The sequence below is a fragment of the Pelobates fuscus genome, chromosome 2 (genome assembly GCF_036172605.1).
Source record: "Pelobates fuscus isolate aPelFus1 chromosome 2, aPelFus1.pri, whole genome shotgun sequence".
Taxonomy (NCBI): domain Eukaryota; kingdom Metazoa; phylum Chordata; class Amphibia; order Anura; family Pelobatidae; genus Pelobates; species Pelobates fuscus.
Genome location: NC_086318.1, coordinates 316,007,021 through 316,024,652, shown reverse-complemented (window position 1 = coordinate 316,024,652; position 17,632 = coordinate 316,007,021). Strand labels below are relative to the sequence as shown.

The window sequence follows — 17,632 nt, the reverse complement described above, 5'->3', positions numbered from 1 at the left end:
TCTAGAATGGCTCCAAAACTCTATGCAAAAGCCGCTCCAACACCTCCAGACTCGACGCCACGTGTTTCCCACAGGCTCCAGCATGCAGGGGACGGTGCTATAAACCTCCCAGGTGCAATGCATCCTGGGGAAACTTGCTTTGTATTGCGAAAAAAAATTGTAAACCGAGGCATTATTTTCAATGGATTTTCATTTGTAAATCGCAAATTATGTAAACCAAGGTCCCACTGTATTGTCAAAAAATAAACCACTCCACAAGAATGTATAGTCTTTCTTTGATGCATTTTTGTTTCTTTCAAACTAATTAGATTGAGCAGAAAATAATTTTAGTGCCCATATCCATTCACTGACTCACATCCAATGTCGGCTGATACCACAAGTGGTATTCATGCTCTGTTTTCCAGGTTTACCATACTTAACCCCTTAAGGACCAAACTTCTGGAATAAAAGGGAATCATGACATGTCACACATGTCATGTGTCCTTAAGGGGTTAAACTATTTCTACCACTCCTTAGTAACATTATCTCTGTTTTTAAAATTCATGTTGCACCCTTGGAACTATTCCTCTAAAGTTTGCCTTGTGCGCTGACCTCATAATGCACATCCAGTAATAGATAATATTTAAATACCATATAAAGCAATAAACTATGCTAATAGAGACCTCATAATCTACTAACCGTAACCCAATAGCTACAGGTATACTTTTTTTAACCTGCTTATGTGTGTTTGTTGAGGAAGCAAGTTACATCTTTAAGGCGACAAATATATATGGCAGAGATGTAGGAGACGAAAACCTGAGATGGATGAGGCCTGTTTCTGTATAATTGCTTTAAGCTGTCTTTAATTCGGTCTGTTAGTTAAATGTGTTAGTGGGGCACACCAGTTACATTTTCTCAGGGCTGCTGGTGGTACAAAGGTAAGGAAAGGAAGTCCTGACAAAGAAGGAATATGTGGCATGGCCGGTTGTAATTGGAGAGGACATGCTTTTTAAAAAAAGATTGTGGCTGCTCAGTTGTAGATTGTAGACAACATGGTGCTTATTGGCAACTCTTTATAAACATTGTTGAGTAACTCAGAAGGGGGGTCATCTTCAGGAATATGATATCGCATATGTAAAGGGGATCCAACAACAAATGTGTTTGACTAGTACTCTTGCAGGTTTTCTAAATGAAGGGGCGTTCGTAGCGACCCAGGCTGGTTTGTTGCCTGCCGTTGTTCTTTCATACCCCGTTTGTGTCGGTCGCCCTGTTCCGTATCCCGTTCGTCCCCCTGGTGCCCCCAGGCCCTTTTTTAGTGGACCTGCTCCGCTGCTTTGGGGTGGGTGTCTAAGTATGTGGGCTATGGGGTTCGGGTTCTCTGAGGGTGTTGATCACCGGCTCCGTGTTGGCTGTTAGCTCCTCCGTGAGTTAGTGTGTGCCCCCGCTGTACTGTCCATTCGTCAACCTTGTGCCCCCCCCTCCCATCGCCTCCCCCCCTTATTGGTAGCGTATGTTTGGGGTTCGGGTATCTACGTCAGTGCGTCTGGGGTTCAGGCCATGTTGCGTGGTCGTAGGTGTCTGCGTGTTAGGTGGCCCTGTGGGGTGGTTGGGCAGGTATCGTGTGCCCTGGGGGTGCCCTGGTGTCGTGTGTCTCGTATTTTAGGGCGTATGCAAGCTCCCGGTCTCCTCCCTTAAGTTTGATCAGCTGTATGTGTGTATAGTCTGTTACTTGTCGGGTCATGGTGGAGTGTCTGTGTCCTTCTGCCCTGTGTACAGTTTACATATCTCGCCCGGATGTCCCCCCCCACGGCCCCAGCCCGGCCAGGCCCGGGTGTCCATTTGTGACCACGTCCCTGAGGGTTGTGTACAGAACGGAGATCCCATGAGGGACGTGCGAGCCTGCTCTGCAAAGCTCCTCAAAGCTGGTGAGAGGTCTATGGAAAAGGTGTTTTCCAATTTGGGCGTTGTAGAAGGTCTTAATTTGAAAATATCGGTACCTGTCAAGGGGTGTCGGTGCTCTGTCTCCCAGCAAATTCTGCAGTTTTTAAATATGGCTGCATCGCACCATTGATGCATATGGGTTCGGCTCCGGCATCTCGTATGGAGTTTATGCGATTCAGGAATTGTGGCAAGAGCACTTCTCCGAACTCCTTAAGGTAACGGACCGGAAGGCCATCTGGGCCTGGGGCTTTGTTCAATTTGGAGGACTTCAGGGCTGCCTGTAGTTCTGTGATAGTGATGGGTGCCTCTAACTCAGCCGCTTCCGTGTCGCTCAGAGTCCTCTCCACATGCTGTTGTAGATACTCCGTCCTCCTCGCGGTCTTCATTCGTTCTTCATTAGGGCTTTCATTCTGCTGGAGGTTATACAGGTCTGCATAGTAATTATGGAATTCTTACGTGATTTTGTCCGGTATTTGGGTTGCCGGGCCTTCTTTGGGTTTAATTTTGGTGATATGGCTCATGCGCCGTTGTTTCTGGAGTGTTTTAAGCAAGTAGCCGACCACATTTATTCGAATATTCATAAAAGAAGCGGCCAGATTTGAGAATCGTGTGTTGTAGCTTTTGTGTGAGGAGGTCTCTAAGGGTTCTCCTAGTTTCCATTAGGGCCCTGTAGCTGCCGTCCGTCTGGGCTATTTTGTGTTTGCCCTCCAGTTTCACCAGCCTCTGGGTCAGGTCTGCCATTTGTCTCTGTCGCTCCCTTTTCCTCTGCGTGCAGACCCTAATGAGGTGTCCCCCGGACAACGCATTTGTGGGCTTCCCAGATGGTCAGCGGTGGTGTGTCCGGCGTTTCATTCTCCTCGAAATACTCGGTGATAGCGGTGCGGAGGTCCGTCACCACCGGTGTCTCCAGCAGGATGGATTCGTTCATCCTCCAGTGTCGTTCTCTGGGTCGGAACAGGGGGGATTTTTTGATGTGGGTCGAGATCGGTGCGTGGTCCGACCATCCCATCGGTTTTATGTCCGCCGACTCCAGCAGGTGGAGGAACTCCTTGGCAAGCGGGGGTGGCTTTTTTTGCCGCTTCCTGCAAATAGCCTCCCAAGGCAGATGCCTTGTTTGCCTCGCGGAAGATATCTCCCTGCTGGTGAGACCTCACTTGGAGTATAGTACGCAGTACTGGAGACCGTATCTCCATAAGGATATTGATACTTTAGAGAGAGTTCAGAGAAGGGCTACTAAACTGGTTCATGGATTGCAGGATAAAACTTACCAGGAAAGGTTAAAGGAACTTAACATGTATAGCTTGGAGGAAAGACGAGACAGGGGGGAATTGATAGAAACATGTAAATACATAAAGGGAATCACAGTAAAGGAGGAGACTATATTTAAAAGAAGTCTTAAATTAGAGGGACAAAGATTTAAAAATAATATCAGGAAGTATTACTTTACTGAGAGGGTAGTAGATGCATGGAATAGCCTTGCAGTGGAAGTGGTAGAGGTTAACACAGTAAAGGAGTTAAATAATGCGTGGGATAGGCATAAGGCTATCTTAGCTATCAGATAAGGCCAGGGACTAATGAAAGTATTTAGAAAATTGGGCAGACTAGATGGGCCGAATGGTTCTTATCTGCCATCACATTCTATGTTTCTATGTTTACTGGAAGGGAGGGGATGGAATACTGGGAGCGAGGGGGTGGGATACTGGGAGGGATGGAGGTAATACTGTAAGTGGGGGTGATAGTGTGAGGGAGTGGGGATACTGGGAGGGTGGGGGGTGATAGTGTGAGGGAGTGGGGATACTGGGAGGCTAATATTGGGATGGAGTGGGAGGGGGTGAGATTAAATACCTTAATTTTCTGGTGGTCCGGTGGGGATTTCCAGTGCTGCAGACCATGAATCCCGCGAGACCCAGGCAGAGCATTGCCGTGGTAACCAGTGGCAATGCTCTGATTGGCCAGATTTCGCGATACACATGGTCTGCAGCTCTGCACACTGCGGTGCTACAGACCAACAGCCACTGGCGCTCTCCTCCCGGGCAGACTGGAGGGGCCTCGCACCTGTCGGCATATCGAAAAAGCGGGCAGAACCCCTTAGTCTTAGACACATTAGTCTGCCCTAAGGCAGTTTAGGCAGCTGCGAGGCCTTAGGCGGCCGCCTAAACCACCTAATTAGAGAGCCGCCTCTGAGTACGCCCCTTCCTGAACCATTACTGCTTGTAGTAAGAGACACAAATAGAGAAAGTAACATACGTGGAGTTGGTGGGGACAGCAGGAAGAGGGTGGTGGGCATTGGCGAGAAATGAAAATGGGTGGGACACGCAAGCTGAGGATGGCAAGAGATATAGACCGTGAAGATATACAAGTTTGAGTGGAATGGAAGAAAGAGAAGCAGAGCGGAATGTGGAGATCAGGAACGTCTTAAATGTATTCTGAATCACACACATCTATATTACACAAATATGCACTTGTATTCATACACCCACACTATGCACAATTTAACTTCATTTACACACAGGAAAATCATATACTCCACCCAAATAACCAAAAACCAGGAAGGTGTACTAAACACCAACCAAAACAGTGGAGCATGTTATATATATTACAAAACACCTACCCTTGGTCAAGGACAAGGAAAAACCCTGGGGAAAAGGAGAATAAAAACAAAAATGAATAGTGTAAAATTGTAGGGAGCTTGAATATACAAATAATGTGCAATGGTCCAACTCACATGGAAATGAACCTTCCAGGACAGGCTCAGATCATATATGCAGGAGTGTACTTGGTGACACAATCCTCTCTTCTGTCCGCTCAAATGGCATATGTGAAATAAAAACTTGAGAGAAACCAGTAGATCTCTTGGTGAAGTATGTTTATACCAGAGTGTGGAAGAGTATAAATAAACAAATATTGCTTACCTTTTATAGAGCCCTCTGAACCTGGCTCTAGGTGGTGTGCGTATAAGGGGGCACAACCCTTCTTTGCAAGCAAGCAAGCAGGCAGGAGTAGCTGATTAGACTAAAAAACATTTATTACATAAAAACATATATAATAAAAAACAATAAAGGCTATGTGACAAACGCAAAGTACATATGCCCTTGCTGCTCCTCCGAAACGCTTTTTACCCTCTCCTAGTGCTTTATCAATCGGCATGTTCTGCTTGATAATCCCAAACTCAGAGGCGGCTCTCTGTTTAGGCGGCCGCCTAAGGCTTTGCACTGTCTTTACATTTTGGATCCCTATAAATTGGAGACATTTGGGATTACCATTATGTTTTTGTGCAAAATGTGCCGATGCTGAGTGATTCGAAATTGTATTTTTGATATTTCGAATGTACTCTCCAATTCTTTTTTTTAAAAACCTCGTGGTTTTACCCAGGTATTGTAATCCATAATCAGAAGACAAGAGAGAAATCACATTGTTTGTGTCACAAGTGATGAATTAATCTACATCATAAGTTTTTCCAGTACTTCTAGAGGTAAATTTTGTTGTCCTTTTTATTTTTTATAGTAGTCTCCCCACTTGCTTGGCACAACGGCCACAATTATAGAAACCTTTACGTTGAGTACCAAACAGATCTCTGTCCTTACGTTTTTTGTTTTTTTTTTTTAAACACAACTTTTCGTTAAAATCTGCTTACATTTTCTGGCTCCCTTGTATGCCATCCTAGGTTTCTCGCCTATAAATTAATGCAAATCCTTGTTCTGTCTTAAAATATGCCAGTGTTTAATTAAGATTTTAAAAAAAACCCCAAAAAAAAACCTGACTTTGAGAGTTAAAATCGGATACAAATATGACTTGTTCCCTACTGGGCTTTACTATTCTTTTTTTTAAATTTTAATTTTAAAATATGACAATAACTCACGCCTCGGTTTAACTACCACCTCATTAAATTGGCTCTCCACACTTGTATTATTATATCCTTTATCAGATACGGTAATTGTTTTTTGAAAACCAATGATTGTTCTAAAAACTTATTATTGTCCGTGCAGTTTCTTTTTAATCTAACAAATTGACCCTAAATTATCAGCTATTTGAATCAATATAGCTGTTCACGTCAACAGTCTTAAAAAAAGGTACAGGTTTTTAAAATATTGTTCTCATTTCAAATCCAAAAAATGTACTTCATTTGTAATAGTAAGTTTAATACCCCCACGTGTAAAAAAAAAAAAAAAAAGTCAAAAACATATCCAAGGAGGCACGGCTACCTTTCCACACGTAAAAAAAGTCATCTATATATCTCTTATATAGGACCAAGTTTGCTACCCAGTCATGCCCTAAATAAGTAAAGTATTTCTCCCAATATGACATAAATAGATTGGCATAAATGGGTGCAAACCTGGTCCCCATAGTATTGCCTCTTTTTTGGTGGTAGAAATCTCCTTTGAACCAGAAAAAAATTATGGTTTAAAATAAGATTGATTCCTTCAACTATAAAAGCAATGTGTTCTTGGATTAAGTTAAAAAAATATTCTACACCCCCTCTCATGCTCTATTATGGTATAGAGGCTAATAACATCACAGGTGACCAGTATGTGGTCTCTGTATAAATATATATCCTCTGTATAAATTCTGGAGGAGATTTATAGTATCTCTCAGATATGATGGGTTGTAGATCACTAATGGCTGAAACTGAAAATCAATACTCTGAGAATGAGGAGATATAAAGGAATCTACTCCTGCCACTATAGGCCTGAATAGGGTCTTTATGCAACTTGGGGAGGGTATATATAACTGGCATTCCAGAATGGTTAAAATTTTAAAATGTATAATCATTGTGACAAACTCCCCTTTTCCTGTCAATTTGCCACGAGTTTTTGGAGGGGCCTGTCTGCCAGCCTCCTACCCTGTGACTATGGCCCCTGCAAAAGACCTGGCTAAAATACTTTAAAAGCTCTGTTCATGTGAAGTATGTACTTTTGTACTCCAGACAGAGAGACCGACTGTTAGCCCTAATTCTCTGGAACGGTTTTGGGCATGGGACCATGTGCATGGTCGGTCAAAAATAAGACTTCTAGGAATTTCCTGAACCCCTGCTCTGATCTGGATGATTTTTGGATATGTTGTTCACCCAGATCAGGGCTATCAGGGGATGTAACAGGCGGTGAGGCACATGGGTTGCTGCCAGGGAGATTCGGCCTGAGTGGCCTGTGTTTATCCTGCAAAGTTACGGAGCAGGTATGTGTAACTAGCTTTATACCGACAGCAGCAAATCACTGCCCGAGCGAGACAAATGGGCACAGTGGGGAAACGCACTCCAGGGAGGTGATGCGTTTCACTGGAGTTCCGACCACGCTACTGCGCATGCGTGGTCGGAATTCCCGGAAATGGGGCTAATGGTGCCTATTTAAGTTGTGCAGATCCTACTGACAGCATGGATGTTAGCCAGGAAGGAGCTCCCGTGTCACCGGCCCCCCCACACGGGTCAGAGGTTTTAGAGGTAAGATTTTTTTCAGTCTCTAATCTTTAAGATCTCTGTGTCTATTCTATTTGGCTTATGTTTATACAGTTTTGTAATTTATTTATGTATTGCAGATATGTCTAGTCCTGTCTCTCCAGATATTATGGATGAAGTCAAAGTGCCTGCTCCTGTTCCTAAAAAAGCTAATTATAAATCGAAACATCTGAGTTGTAGTGAATGTTCCACACCAGTTCCAGATGGTACAAAAAAAATTATTCTGCAATCAGTATTCGTCCTTATCGCTGGAAAAGTCCAAACAAAAGAACATGAAGTCATTTTTATCTTTGTTTCAAGACAATCTGTCCCAAACATTTGTCATTCAAAGATGTCGATAACTCAAATGTTACAGCACCCGTTAAAGCTACAGCTAAACAGAGGCAAAAGCAGAAGAGATCTTCTTCTAGATCAGACCTGTCCTCGGGCGAATGTTCTATGTCTTTCTATTTGGAATTTTCCAGCGATTCTTCTATGACAGAAGTCTTTTTCCCACATGAAGAATTAAGAAAATGTATTAAGGAAGTTAATGTTGCCTTCTCTGAAGAAGTATTATAAAAAGCAAGTAGAAAAGCCCTACCAGTTCAACAGCAAATTCTGGAGTTTATGTACAGGGAGTGGAAAACCCCGAAAAGAGGGCATTTATTTCCAGGCATTTCAAGAGCATTTTTAAACTAAATGGAGAAGACAAGTGGGAAGACTTACCAGTCGTTGACATACAAGTTGCTCAGTTGTCTAAGAAGACTACTATACCGATTGGAGAAGTCTCTGGACTTAAAGACCCTATGTATTGGAAACATCCAGCAGACGGGTTTATCAAACAGCAGGTTTTCAAGCTATAGCAGCATTGTCAGGAGCTTCAGTGGCTAAAGCTCAGTATTATTGACTTCAAGGATTGGCAGATAGCCTGGGTGAACACCCAAACAAAGATCTCTCTCACCTGTTCCACAATTTAAGGTTATCCAATGAATACCTGATGTCACGATTCGGGGAACCCAACACGCTAACACACACACACACACAGAAAAGGTGCAGTACCGGACCTTATAGTGGCCGGGCTAAGCACACACAGAATAGTCAGGAGACAAGCCGAGTAAGGGGAACCAGAAGACAGGATAACGAGAAACAAGCCGAGGTCAAAGGGTAGGAGAAAGTCACAAAGTCAGATTAACAAGCCAGAGAGTACGTAACCAGAAAGTTCAGTAGCAATACTAGCAAGCAAAGACCACAACAGGGCAGGGAGGAACAGGAAAGGTAAGTATTTATACCAAAAGGTTAATTCTGATTGGATAATTTCCAATCAGAATTAACAATCACACGTGGGAGATATCTAAACCTCCCACTGAGATTGAGGCACTGTGACCCCAGTGTGTGATATATTGGGCGGTCTCCAGCGTGCAGCGTCATGCATACTGCCGCTGGGGGACGTGGAGGAAGTCGCGGGCGGCATCCGAGGCCGGATGGATGCCGCTCGCCGAAGCCACGAGGAGGAGGGGACCGCGGACAGCTGAAGGGTGAGTACTGCGAGCGGAGTGCAGCCTCCCCTCGCAGGCGTCCCGCGGGAACCCGACACCTGATAGATTTTTTATTTATTTTTTTAATACAGAAGTGATTAAACTTTCTGCTCGTGTCATGGGCTTGACATTGGTGGCCCGGAGGGCACTATGGCTTAAGGCCTGGACGGCTGACACAGCCTCAAAGTCTACACTTTATGAGCTTCCTTTAGAGAGGAAGAAATTATTTGGTTCTCCACTAGAAGAATCAATCCGACAAATGTCGGAAACCAAAAAAGCTCTTCCTCAGGACAGGAAGTATTCCTGGAAGCCCAGTTACAAGAACTTTCAGTACAAGAACCACAGGGGGTATCAAGAAAAAACCCAGGTTTTATCATCAACAAAGGAAAGATCCATGGTTTGACACTAATAAAGACATCAAAACTGACAAAGCAAAAATATTCTGACGCCATACGAGTTGGCGGAAGGATACAATAATTTGCTCACAGATGGAGAGAGACCACTGCAAATCCATGGATTTTGAATCTGGTTGCAAGAGGATACAAAATAAAGTTCTTAGATGTACCAAGACCAAGTTTCCTTGTCTGCTCCTACCGTTCAAAGCTAAATAAACAAGCTCTCTTCTCTGATATGGTTACTCTTTTGAAGAAAGGTGTTGTAGAAAGAGTTCGAAGAGCCCAGCTATATTAGGGTGTCTACTATTGATTGTTTCTCGTTCCAAAACCAATTATGTCCTTTCGCCCCATTTTTGATCTGAAATAGTCAAACAATAATATTCCATACCAGCATTTCAGAATGGAAACCATTGCTTCAGTCAGTCATATCCTTCAAAACGGATATTTTATGGCAATGTTGGATTTGAAAGATGCCTACCTACACATACTTATGGACATAGGTTTAAGGAAGTACCTGAGAATTGCCATAAGAAAGGGTTGCAAGGTTCATCACTTTCAATTCAAAGCACTTCCATTCGGTCTTGCCTCAGCTCCCAGGATTTTTACAAAGGTTCTAATGACTATCGCAGCTATTCTATACTTGGACAACTGGTTCATTAAGGCAAGTTCAAGAAACACTCTAGAGACGGATGTGGCTTACACCTTCAAAATCCTAGAAGAACATGGTTGGGTGATAAACCTAGAAAAGTCTCATCTGCATCCTACAAAGTCAATTCAGTTTCTGGATTTCTTAATCAACTCAGACTCTCTTGCTATCCACCTGACTGCAGAAAAAAGAAGAAAGATAAAGAAGCTGATAGAAGAACTTCAGAGAGAACCAAAATGCTATGTGAGAAAAACTATGCAGGTGTTGGGACAACTCATTTCCAGCAGTGGGCCAGAGCAGAATCAAGGCCTTTGCAGTGGGAAATTCTTACAAAACGGTCAAAGAAAAAGACTTGGATACCTTGATAAACATTTCAGATCCTGTAAGAAGACAACTGAATTGGTGGCAAAGTTTGGCAGTTTCATGTCAAGAGGAATATCATTTCGACCAAAGGAAAGTATCAAAATCACCACAGGCGCTTCAAATACAGGTTGAGGAGCACACCTGCAGTGTCACATAAGGCAAGGAATGTGGTCAGAACAGAAGAAAAAAGGAATCCTCAAATTACAAGGAGTTGATAAGCATTTTGTATGCTCTTCATCAGTTCAGAGCTCTCATTGTGGTGAAAGCGTGGAAAATTTAGTCAGACAACCAGACTACAGTGGCTTACCTGAACAAACAAGGGTTACAAGGGTAAAAAAAGTTACACTCCCTCGGCACTCGAATTATGTCCTGGACTCAAAGTCATCTAGAAGACCTATCTGCCACTCATAGAAGAGGGGTAGACAACATTATTGCAGACGACTTAAGAAGGTCTTAAAAAGGTCGAGATGGTCCCAGAACGAGTGGGCTCTAAATCATTTTTTATCAGCTGGTAGAAATTTTTGCTTTACCTGTCATAGATCTTATGGCGAGAAGGTTGAATGCAAAGGTGCAAGCATTTGCCTCCCTCTTCATGGCAGACAGACCTCTGGTTCTGGATGGGCTGTCAATCAAGTGGGACTTCAGCCTGGCATAAATTTTTCCCCCAGTGAGCCTAATTCCAAGAATTCTGCAAAAGGTAAAAACAGAACAGGCAATGGTACTGGCCATAATCCCATACTGGCCGAAACGGAGCTGGTTCTCGTATTTAATGACGATAGATTTGAAGTATTGGGAATTTCTGGTTTCAACAGAGCTCCTGGAGAACAAAGGAGTTCCAGTAGAGGTATTGAAGATGTTCAAATTGATGGCTTGGCTGCTGCACGGCTAATCCTGCATAACAGGGGCATTAAGAAAGAGAGATTCAAGTTACTGCTGAATTCCACCAGAAAATCTACCTTTGCTATCTACTTAAAGATTTTGATGAAATTTCTTTATTAGTGCATCTCTTATCATTGCCTAAGAACCTTTCCTTCTATTGATACAATCTTGCATTTTTAACAAGATGGTCTTCAAGAGGGTCTTTATCTACCCTTAAAGTTCAAGTTTCTGCATTGAGCCACTTTTTGGTAAAGAACTTGGCTTCTAATCTGCTTGTTAGGAGATTTTTTTAAGGCTGTCAGGCTCAGTAGACAAAACAAGAGAATGGGGGATGGGTCTGCGCCACTGTATACAACAGATAATAATATTAAGTCCAATGGGATCTGTATCGTTGTGTCCAAAGTTCTACTTTATACGATATCCAGAAGATGTCAGTGACATGGAGGATAGTCCAATTGTATAAAAAATAGAAGAATTCTTACTTACAGTTGGCAGAGCTTAATCCAGCTCTGGTGTGAATGGCTTATAGCGGTATTATCCCCGCTTGCAGGATATACGGCAAGTTTCCTCTTCTATGTAGTGGCAGGTAACCAAGTTGGAAATAAAAATGGAAACAATAATGGTGCAGTATGTTCCACACATGCGATAAAAGAGATAAAATATAATAGATACACTCACATTCGGTAGAGCTTCCGCTAGCTCTAGGTTGTTAGGCGTGCAGCGGTATAATCCCCGCTTGCAGGATATAGGATGAGTGATCTTGACGCGAATATCAATAGCTCGGAGAGAAGATAAAACAGCGATAGTGCTCTCAATAAAATCTTTGGTGATAAAATAAAATAATAAAATATACTCACAATATATAGGGCAGACTAACTGCTCTATGTAACAGCGTAGGTGGTATAATCCCCACCTGGGATTCTTTGGAGTATTATATCCAGGAAATAAAAAATAAAAGAAGTATACGGTATAAAATATATATAAAAGCCAGGTAGTAATAAAAGATGATGGTTTAGACGTAAAAAGGACCAACATCTATTTTATTAACAGTATATAAAAACAGTAAAAATATCCAAACGCGTTTCGCCAATATAAGGCTTTATCAATGGATAGCAAACTCAGTAGGCTCAGTAGGCCTCCAAGAAAATATATTTTTAAATCCTTTTGGGACCTGTCTTTTGTATTGAAGTCTCTTTATACCCAGCCATTTGAACCTTTGGAGGAAACTTCCTTAAAACTCTTATCTAAAATCAGCTTTTCTGGTGGCCATAACTTGGGCTAAAAGGATAGGTGAAATTCAGGCATTTTCATCTTCTACTGAATTTACAAAGGTTCTTGCAGACAAGGTTGTTCTGTACCTTCGTTTCTATCAAAAGTCATCTCTTCCAGGGCTTTTAATGAACCAATTTCCTTGCCTTTATTTAGTTGTCCATCTGTCTCCAAACTGGATGAAAATTGGCACAAGTTGGATGTCGGAATATCTATAAAAAATCTACTTAGACCAATCCTCTGCATACAGGAAGACTGACCATCTTTTTGTCAATTTCTTTGGTAAATTCAAAGGTCATGCTGCCCCCAAGTCTACTCTTGCAAGATGGCTCATGGACACTATTAAATAAGCTTATTTTTTCTCGAATCTGCCTTTGCCTACCTCCTTGAAAGCTCATTCTATAGGAGCCATGGCTACTTCCTGGGCCGAAAAAGCACAAGCTTCACCAGAAGATATCTGCAGAGCTGCTTACATGGTCTTCGTTCAACACCTTCGTCAAACATTACAAACCAGACGTAATCTCTGCCTCCGATGCTGCTTTCGGGCATAAGGTGTTACAAGCGGTGGTTGCATGATTCCCGCCCGTAGTTCTGAGATCTCAATATATCTCTAGTGTACTGCACCCATATGTCAGAAAAAAACTTACATTTTACTCACCATAAATCCCTTTTTTGTTAATATGGTGGCAGTACATCACAGTACACCAGTACACCCTTTATTATTTAAATTTGATATTCTTGCAGTATTCAGTCTTTGATGTTTTATTGCGACGTACTGAGGGTCCATAAGGTCGTGTCTTATACCTGTTCGGGGAGGAACCTTTATGTTAATTTTAATTTCAGAAGCTTGTCCCATGGGAAGAGTACATCCCTAGCGTACTGCCACCATATTAAGGAAAAAGGAATTTACAGTGAGTAAAACTGAAGTTTTTGTTATCTGCATAATCTGACATACTAGCTTTGTTTATTTACTGTCTGTTTATATTATAAAAAAGAGGCTTTGCTATTTTTGTCACAAGGCAGAACTTATGTACTTGCTATAACTACTATTGTATTGTTTTTCAACATGCTAAACATATGCCTCAATAAAAACTTTGAAAGAAAGAAACAAACAATAAAAAAAGCTAAACAGGACAAACTACTTGAATAGCAACGGGGAAGTAATCCCTCATCTTTTATTACAGTGAGTAGGCATTGCCTTCTCACTGTTTAGCTGACATGCTCCTACCAGCGGCATGACGAGTGGGATAGGTGGGAGTTTTTCAAACCTCCTTTGTACTAATGTGAGGGTCAAGGTGGCTAGTGCTGTTAGTGAACAAATAGTTAAATAAATAAAAATGTAAAACTCATTTGTCCACGCTTTTTAGCTTCTAAATTCGATAACTCTTTTTATCAAGTATGATGCCCATGACAAATGGAATTTAATCGCTAAATTGTTTTCCAATAAGTCTTTTATGGGTTCGGATCAGTTAAATTACCGCCAGTAAAGGCTTATCTGGTGCTGATAAACTTGCAATAAAATATATCGGCAGGCCTAATCAAGGCCTAATTTGGAAATTGCTGCTGATTCCTGTGGGGCAATTGTTGTTTAATTCACATGGACTAAAATTAGGAGAATAGAACATTTCAAAATCATCTCTTTTGCAGAACGCTTAACGTGTAATTGTGTTATTGTAAGATATGTTTACTGAATTTCTAAACACACGGCGCTTACTTTTCCACTTCAGCTATCAACACCATTCTTCATTTTGCATTGCTGCTATTCTTTCTTTATATTTATGTCTTGCCTATCTCACTGTTTCAAGGCTGCTTATTATGGCTGGTTTTCATTGCGATCCTTTCAGCCATCTCTTTCTCTGTTGCTTGAGTGCCAGAACAATAACACAAATCTTATTTCTTAGATACCGTATATGCTTTTATAAAGTGATCTTTTGTCTGCATCTTTGACTCATTGCTACTACTTTTATTTATCAATTCAGATGGCTGTTGTGTAGTTGGTAAGACTGTTGGTAAGACTGCACTTTTAAACTCACGCTTTTAAAACTAAAGATCACTTTAGCATTTTTATGTATGGAAATAGATCAGGATCTAATACATTCTATAGCTAGATACATGCTAGATACAGTAAAGGGACACAATAGTCACCCAGACCACTTCAGCTCATTGCAGTTTCACTATCGCACTTAGTGCTGCAATGTTTGCATTGCAGCACTAAGTCTGCCACTAGTTGCTGTCTCGCAGACGGCCACTGGGTGCACTTCCTGGATCGAAACAGACCTTTGGTCCGGTAAATGATGCTGAACACCTTCACGCTCTGCATGAGGGACGTCAAAAGAGGAGGGGCCATGTCCCAGCACCGATGGACATCTGCGCTGGGATAAAGTAAGCAAAGGATTACATGTCGGAATGAGGTGCCATAGTGTTAGGAATACAAAATTGTATTTCTAACACTATAGAACGCTCAGCCCCGTCCCCTCCAATCGCAAATAAAGGGTTAAAAAAACATTTATTCACTTACCCAATTCCAGCGCGAATGTCCCTCAGTGCTGGGTTGCACACTGCACACCCCCGATGAGGGGGGCCTGACTCCTATGAATGGTGACAAGGTTCCCACTCATTAGTCTTTACTCATAGGAAAGCGCTGCCTCATCCCATTTTTTGCTCAATATGCTCTTTAGGATACTGAAAATACAGGTGTACATTTTTTGAAATTTATTTATTTTTAACCAAACACTCAAGGGATTTATTTGGAATGTTTTATTGTTCTTAACTCTGTTCTGCTAACTAGGACTCCCTCAACAGATTTTGTATAATATCTCAGTAGAAACGTATCCTTGAGCAGGTGTGCTAAATACATATGAAATTGAAATAAAATATGTTGTTCGTAGTATAATGTTCGATCTCATTTTGAATCTAAATATAATTGTATTAATCTACCTGATATGATGTGGATATATAACAGAAAATCATGTTAATACGCCACATTTGTGTTTAGTTCTTAAATTAACAATGCAATTTATTAGTACATTGATAGTCAACAATGTTAGTTACACTTGTTATGCATTTTTCAGGTGTCTTTGGAATACGCAGTGAGCCGTATATGAAATATGTGTGGAACGGAGAGCTCTTTAAAAGTGTAAAGGATATAATACATCGCGACTGGCTCCTGCATATCATCCATGGATTTTGCGGGCAGTCAAGTATCCTTCACATGTCACTTATATTGCAAATTACTTCCTTTGTGGTACTTTAATTATAGATATTTTGATCGTTTACCATTATGAACTCTTTACTGCTCAGTCGTCATGTCCTTATTTAATGCAATGAGAGGGGGCCAATGTCCACACTCTGTATGCTCATGATGATACATCGTGCATTTTTAACCCAAAGTGCATTGAACCTGTTTATTTAACCTTCTTAATGATGCACTTAGAAAGTGTTGAGAAGAAATTGCATATTAAGATAGTATATAGATTGCTGCTGCTATTATTACTTATATGAATTGTTGCTATTTTAGTTTCTTAAGAATATAGATCAAGAAATTGAAGCATAGAGAATTTAAAGAATCAGATTAAAAAAATATTAATTATGGAATTCGAAGTGACACTTAAGCATCATAACCAGGTTATTGTAGTGTTTATGGTGCATTGAAGCTTTGGATGCAACTACCCATCATTTTCTGTCAAGCTGCTTTCAAATTGTTTGACCAGAACCAAGACTCTCCAGGCACTCAAAGTTTTAGCACCTCTCCAATTAAATTTACACCTCTGTATTGTCTGTCTAAAGCCGTCAACCCTTGGATGGCAACATTATTGTGCAAACAAGGGCACGGGGTGATCTCCCTGGGTAACAGATGGGTTGTTGATAGACCGAGTACTCCTTTCTACCAGGGCTTCTATATTATCTTCTGCCTGGTGTTGAGTTAACAGCAACATGCAGTGATTGGAGGGGGCTGATATCCCCATAAACTCTCTGCAAACTGCTCATACCAGAGAGTGGATTATATAGATCCTCTTCTATAACCCTGCAAAGCCACATTAATGTGTGAGTAGGTGGTGGTTTGGAATAAGATGCACAAATAGCTGAGGAAGGAGGCAATAAGAGACACAAAGAGTTAACAGGGCAAAAGAAACACATTATTTTAAATATTGTTCATTGTATCTGAACTAAAACAAAAAATAGAATTTGTGTTTTGTGTATCCCATTTATATACCTAAAGTAACATTAAAGGGACATTAGATTCACCAGAACAACTACAGCTTATTATACTACAGCCCCTGGCCCCGATAGAGGGGCGGGGATTCCGTCAAATTTTCACTGTCTCACCCAGTAGGCGAGAATTACATAGATAATGCGAAAGATACACACACACCCTATTCCCCATTGACTAAGATGGAGGTATGTCAGATCCACTTCAAATTTAAAAAGCAAGACAACGTGGTTAATGGCTTTATGCCTCAGACGAAGGCGCTTGATAAAAGTCCGGTTGGACTGAAATGTCGAAACTTTGTATTTGAACATTGATTGCTGAAATAAAAAGCACTTTTTTTTTTTTTTTTAATTCTTTATTTTATTGAGGCATGTGATTATGGAGGTACAGAAAAAAAAAAGGGAGATTTGCAAGAGTTGTACAGGTTAGGGTCATCGTAACAGGTTACAGAAATCTCCTAGGATTGTCAACCTCATTTTATATTATATTAACAAGCTTAAACCATAGATAGATATCAGGTAGGGTATTCGCTAGGCAATGCACATTTTTGATATAATAGGTACATAGATAGGGCTACATGTAGGCACTATATTCTGTTAGTTTTTTACCGCATACATGCTTTAAGTACTTGCACAATTGGTATGTTTAAATAATAGGAATAGCATGCTTCAACATAGTGGGCAGATCGGGCGGGGCCGGACCGCCGAGCGGGATGGTCGCATGTCTGAACGGCTCCTGCAACCAACCGCAATCTACGCTGTATAAACGATATATTACCGTCAAAATATGGATCGCCAGTACAGTCACCCAAAGCTGAGAGACTACGGGACCCGGGGAGAGGCTGGCTCAGTGAGCTTCAGTCCCCTGGGGGAGGACAACACGCTACCCCAAATGGGGCCTTATCCTGCGGTGAGTGGGGCAGACGGCCGCTGCCCCACTATCCTGCACCACGGAGCCCAGCTAGGGATGCAGACCGGCACAGACCCG

General features: G+C 41.6%; 1 protein-coding gene across 1 annotated transcript in view; it reads left to right on the top strand.

Moving 5' to 3' along the window:
- FIG4 (FIG4 phosphoinositide 5-phosphatase) overlaps positions 1-17,632 on the top strand; it is a 493,827-nt gene that overhangs the window by 128,941 nt on the left and 347,254 nt on the right. The window contains exon 8 of the mRNA XM_063443525.1: positions 15,507-15,635. Within this exon, the coding sequence (XP_063299595.1) occupies positions 15,507-15,635 (129 nt within the window). The remainder of the gene's footprint in view (positions 1-15,506; positions 15,636-17,632) is intronic.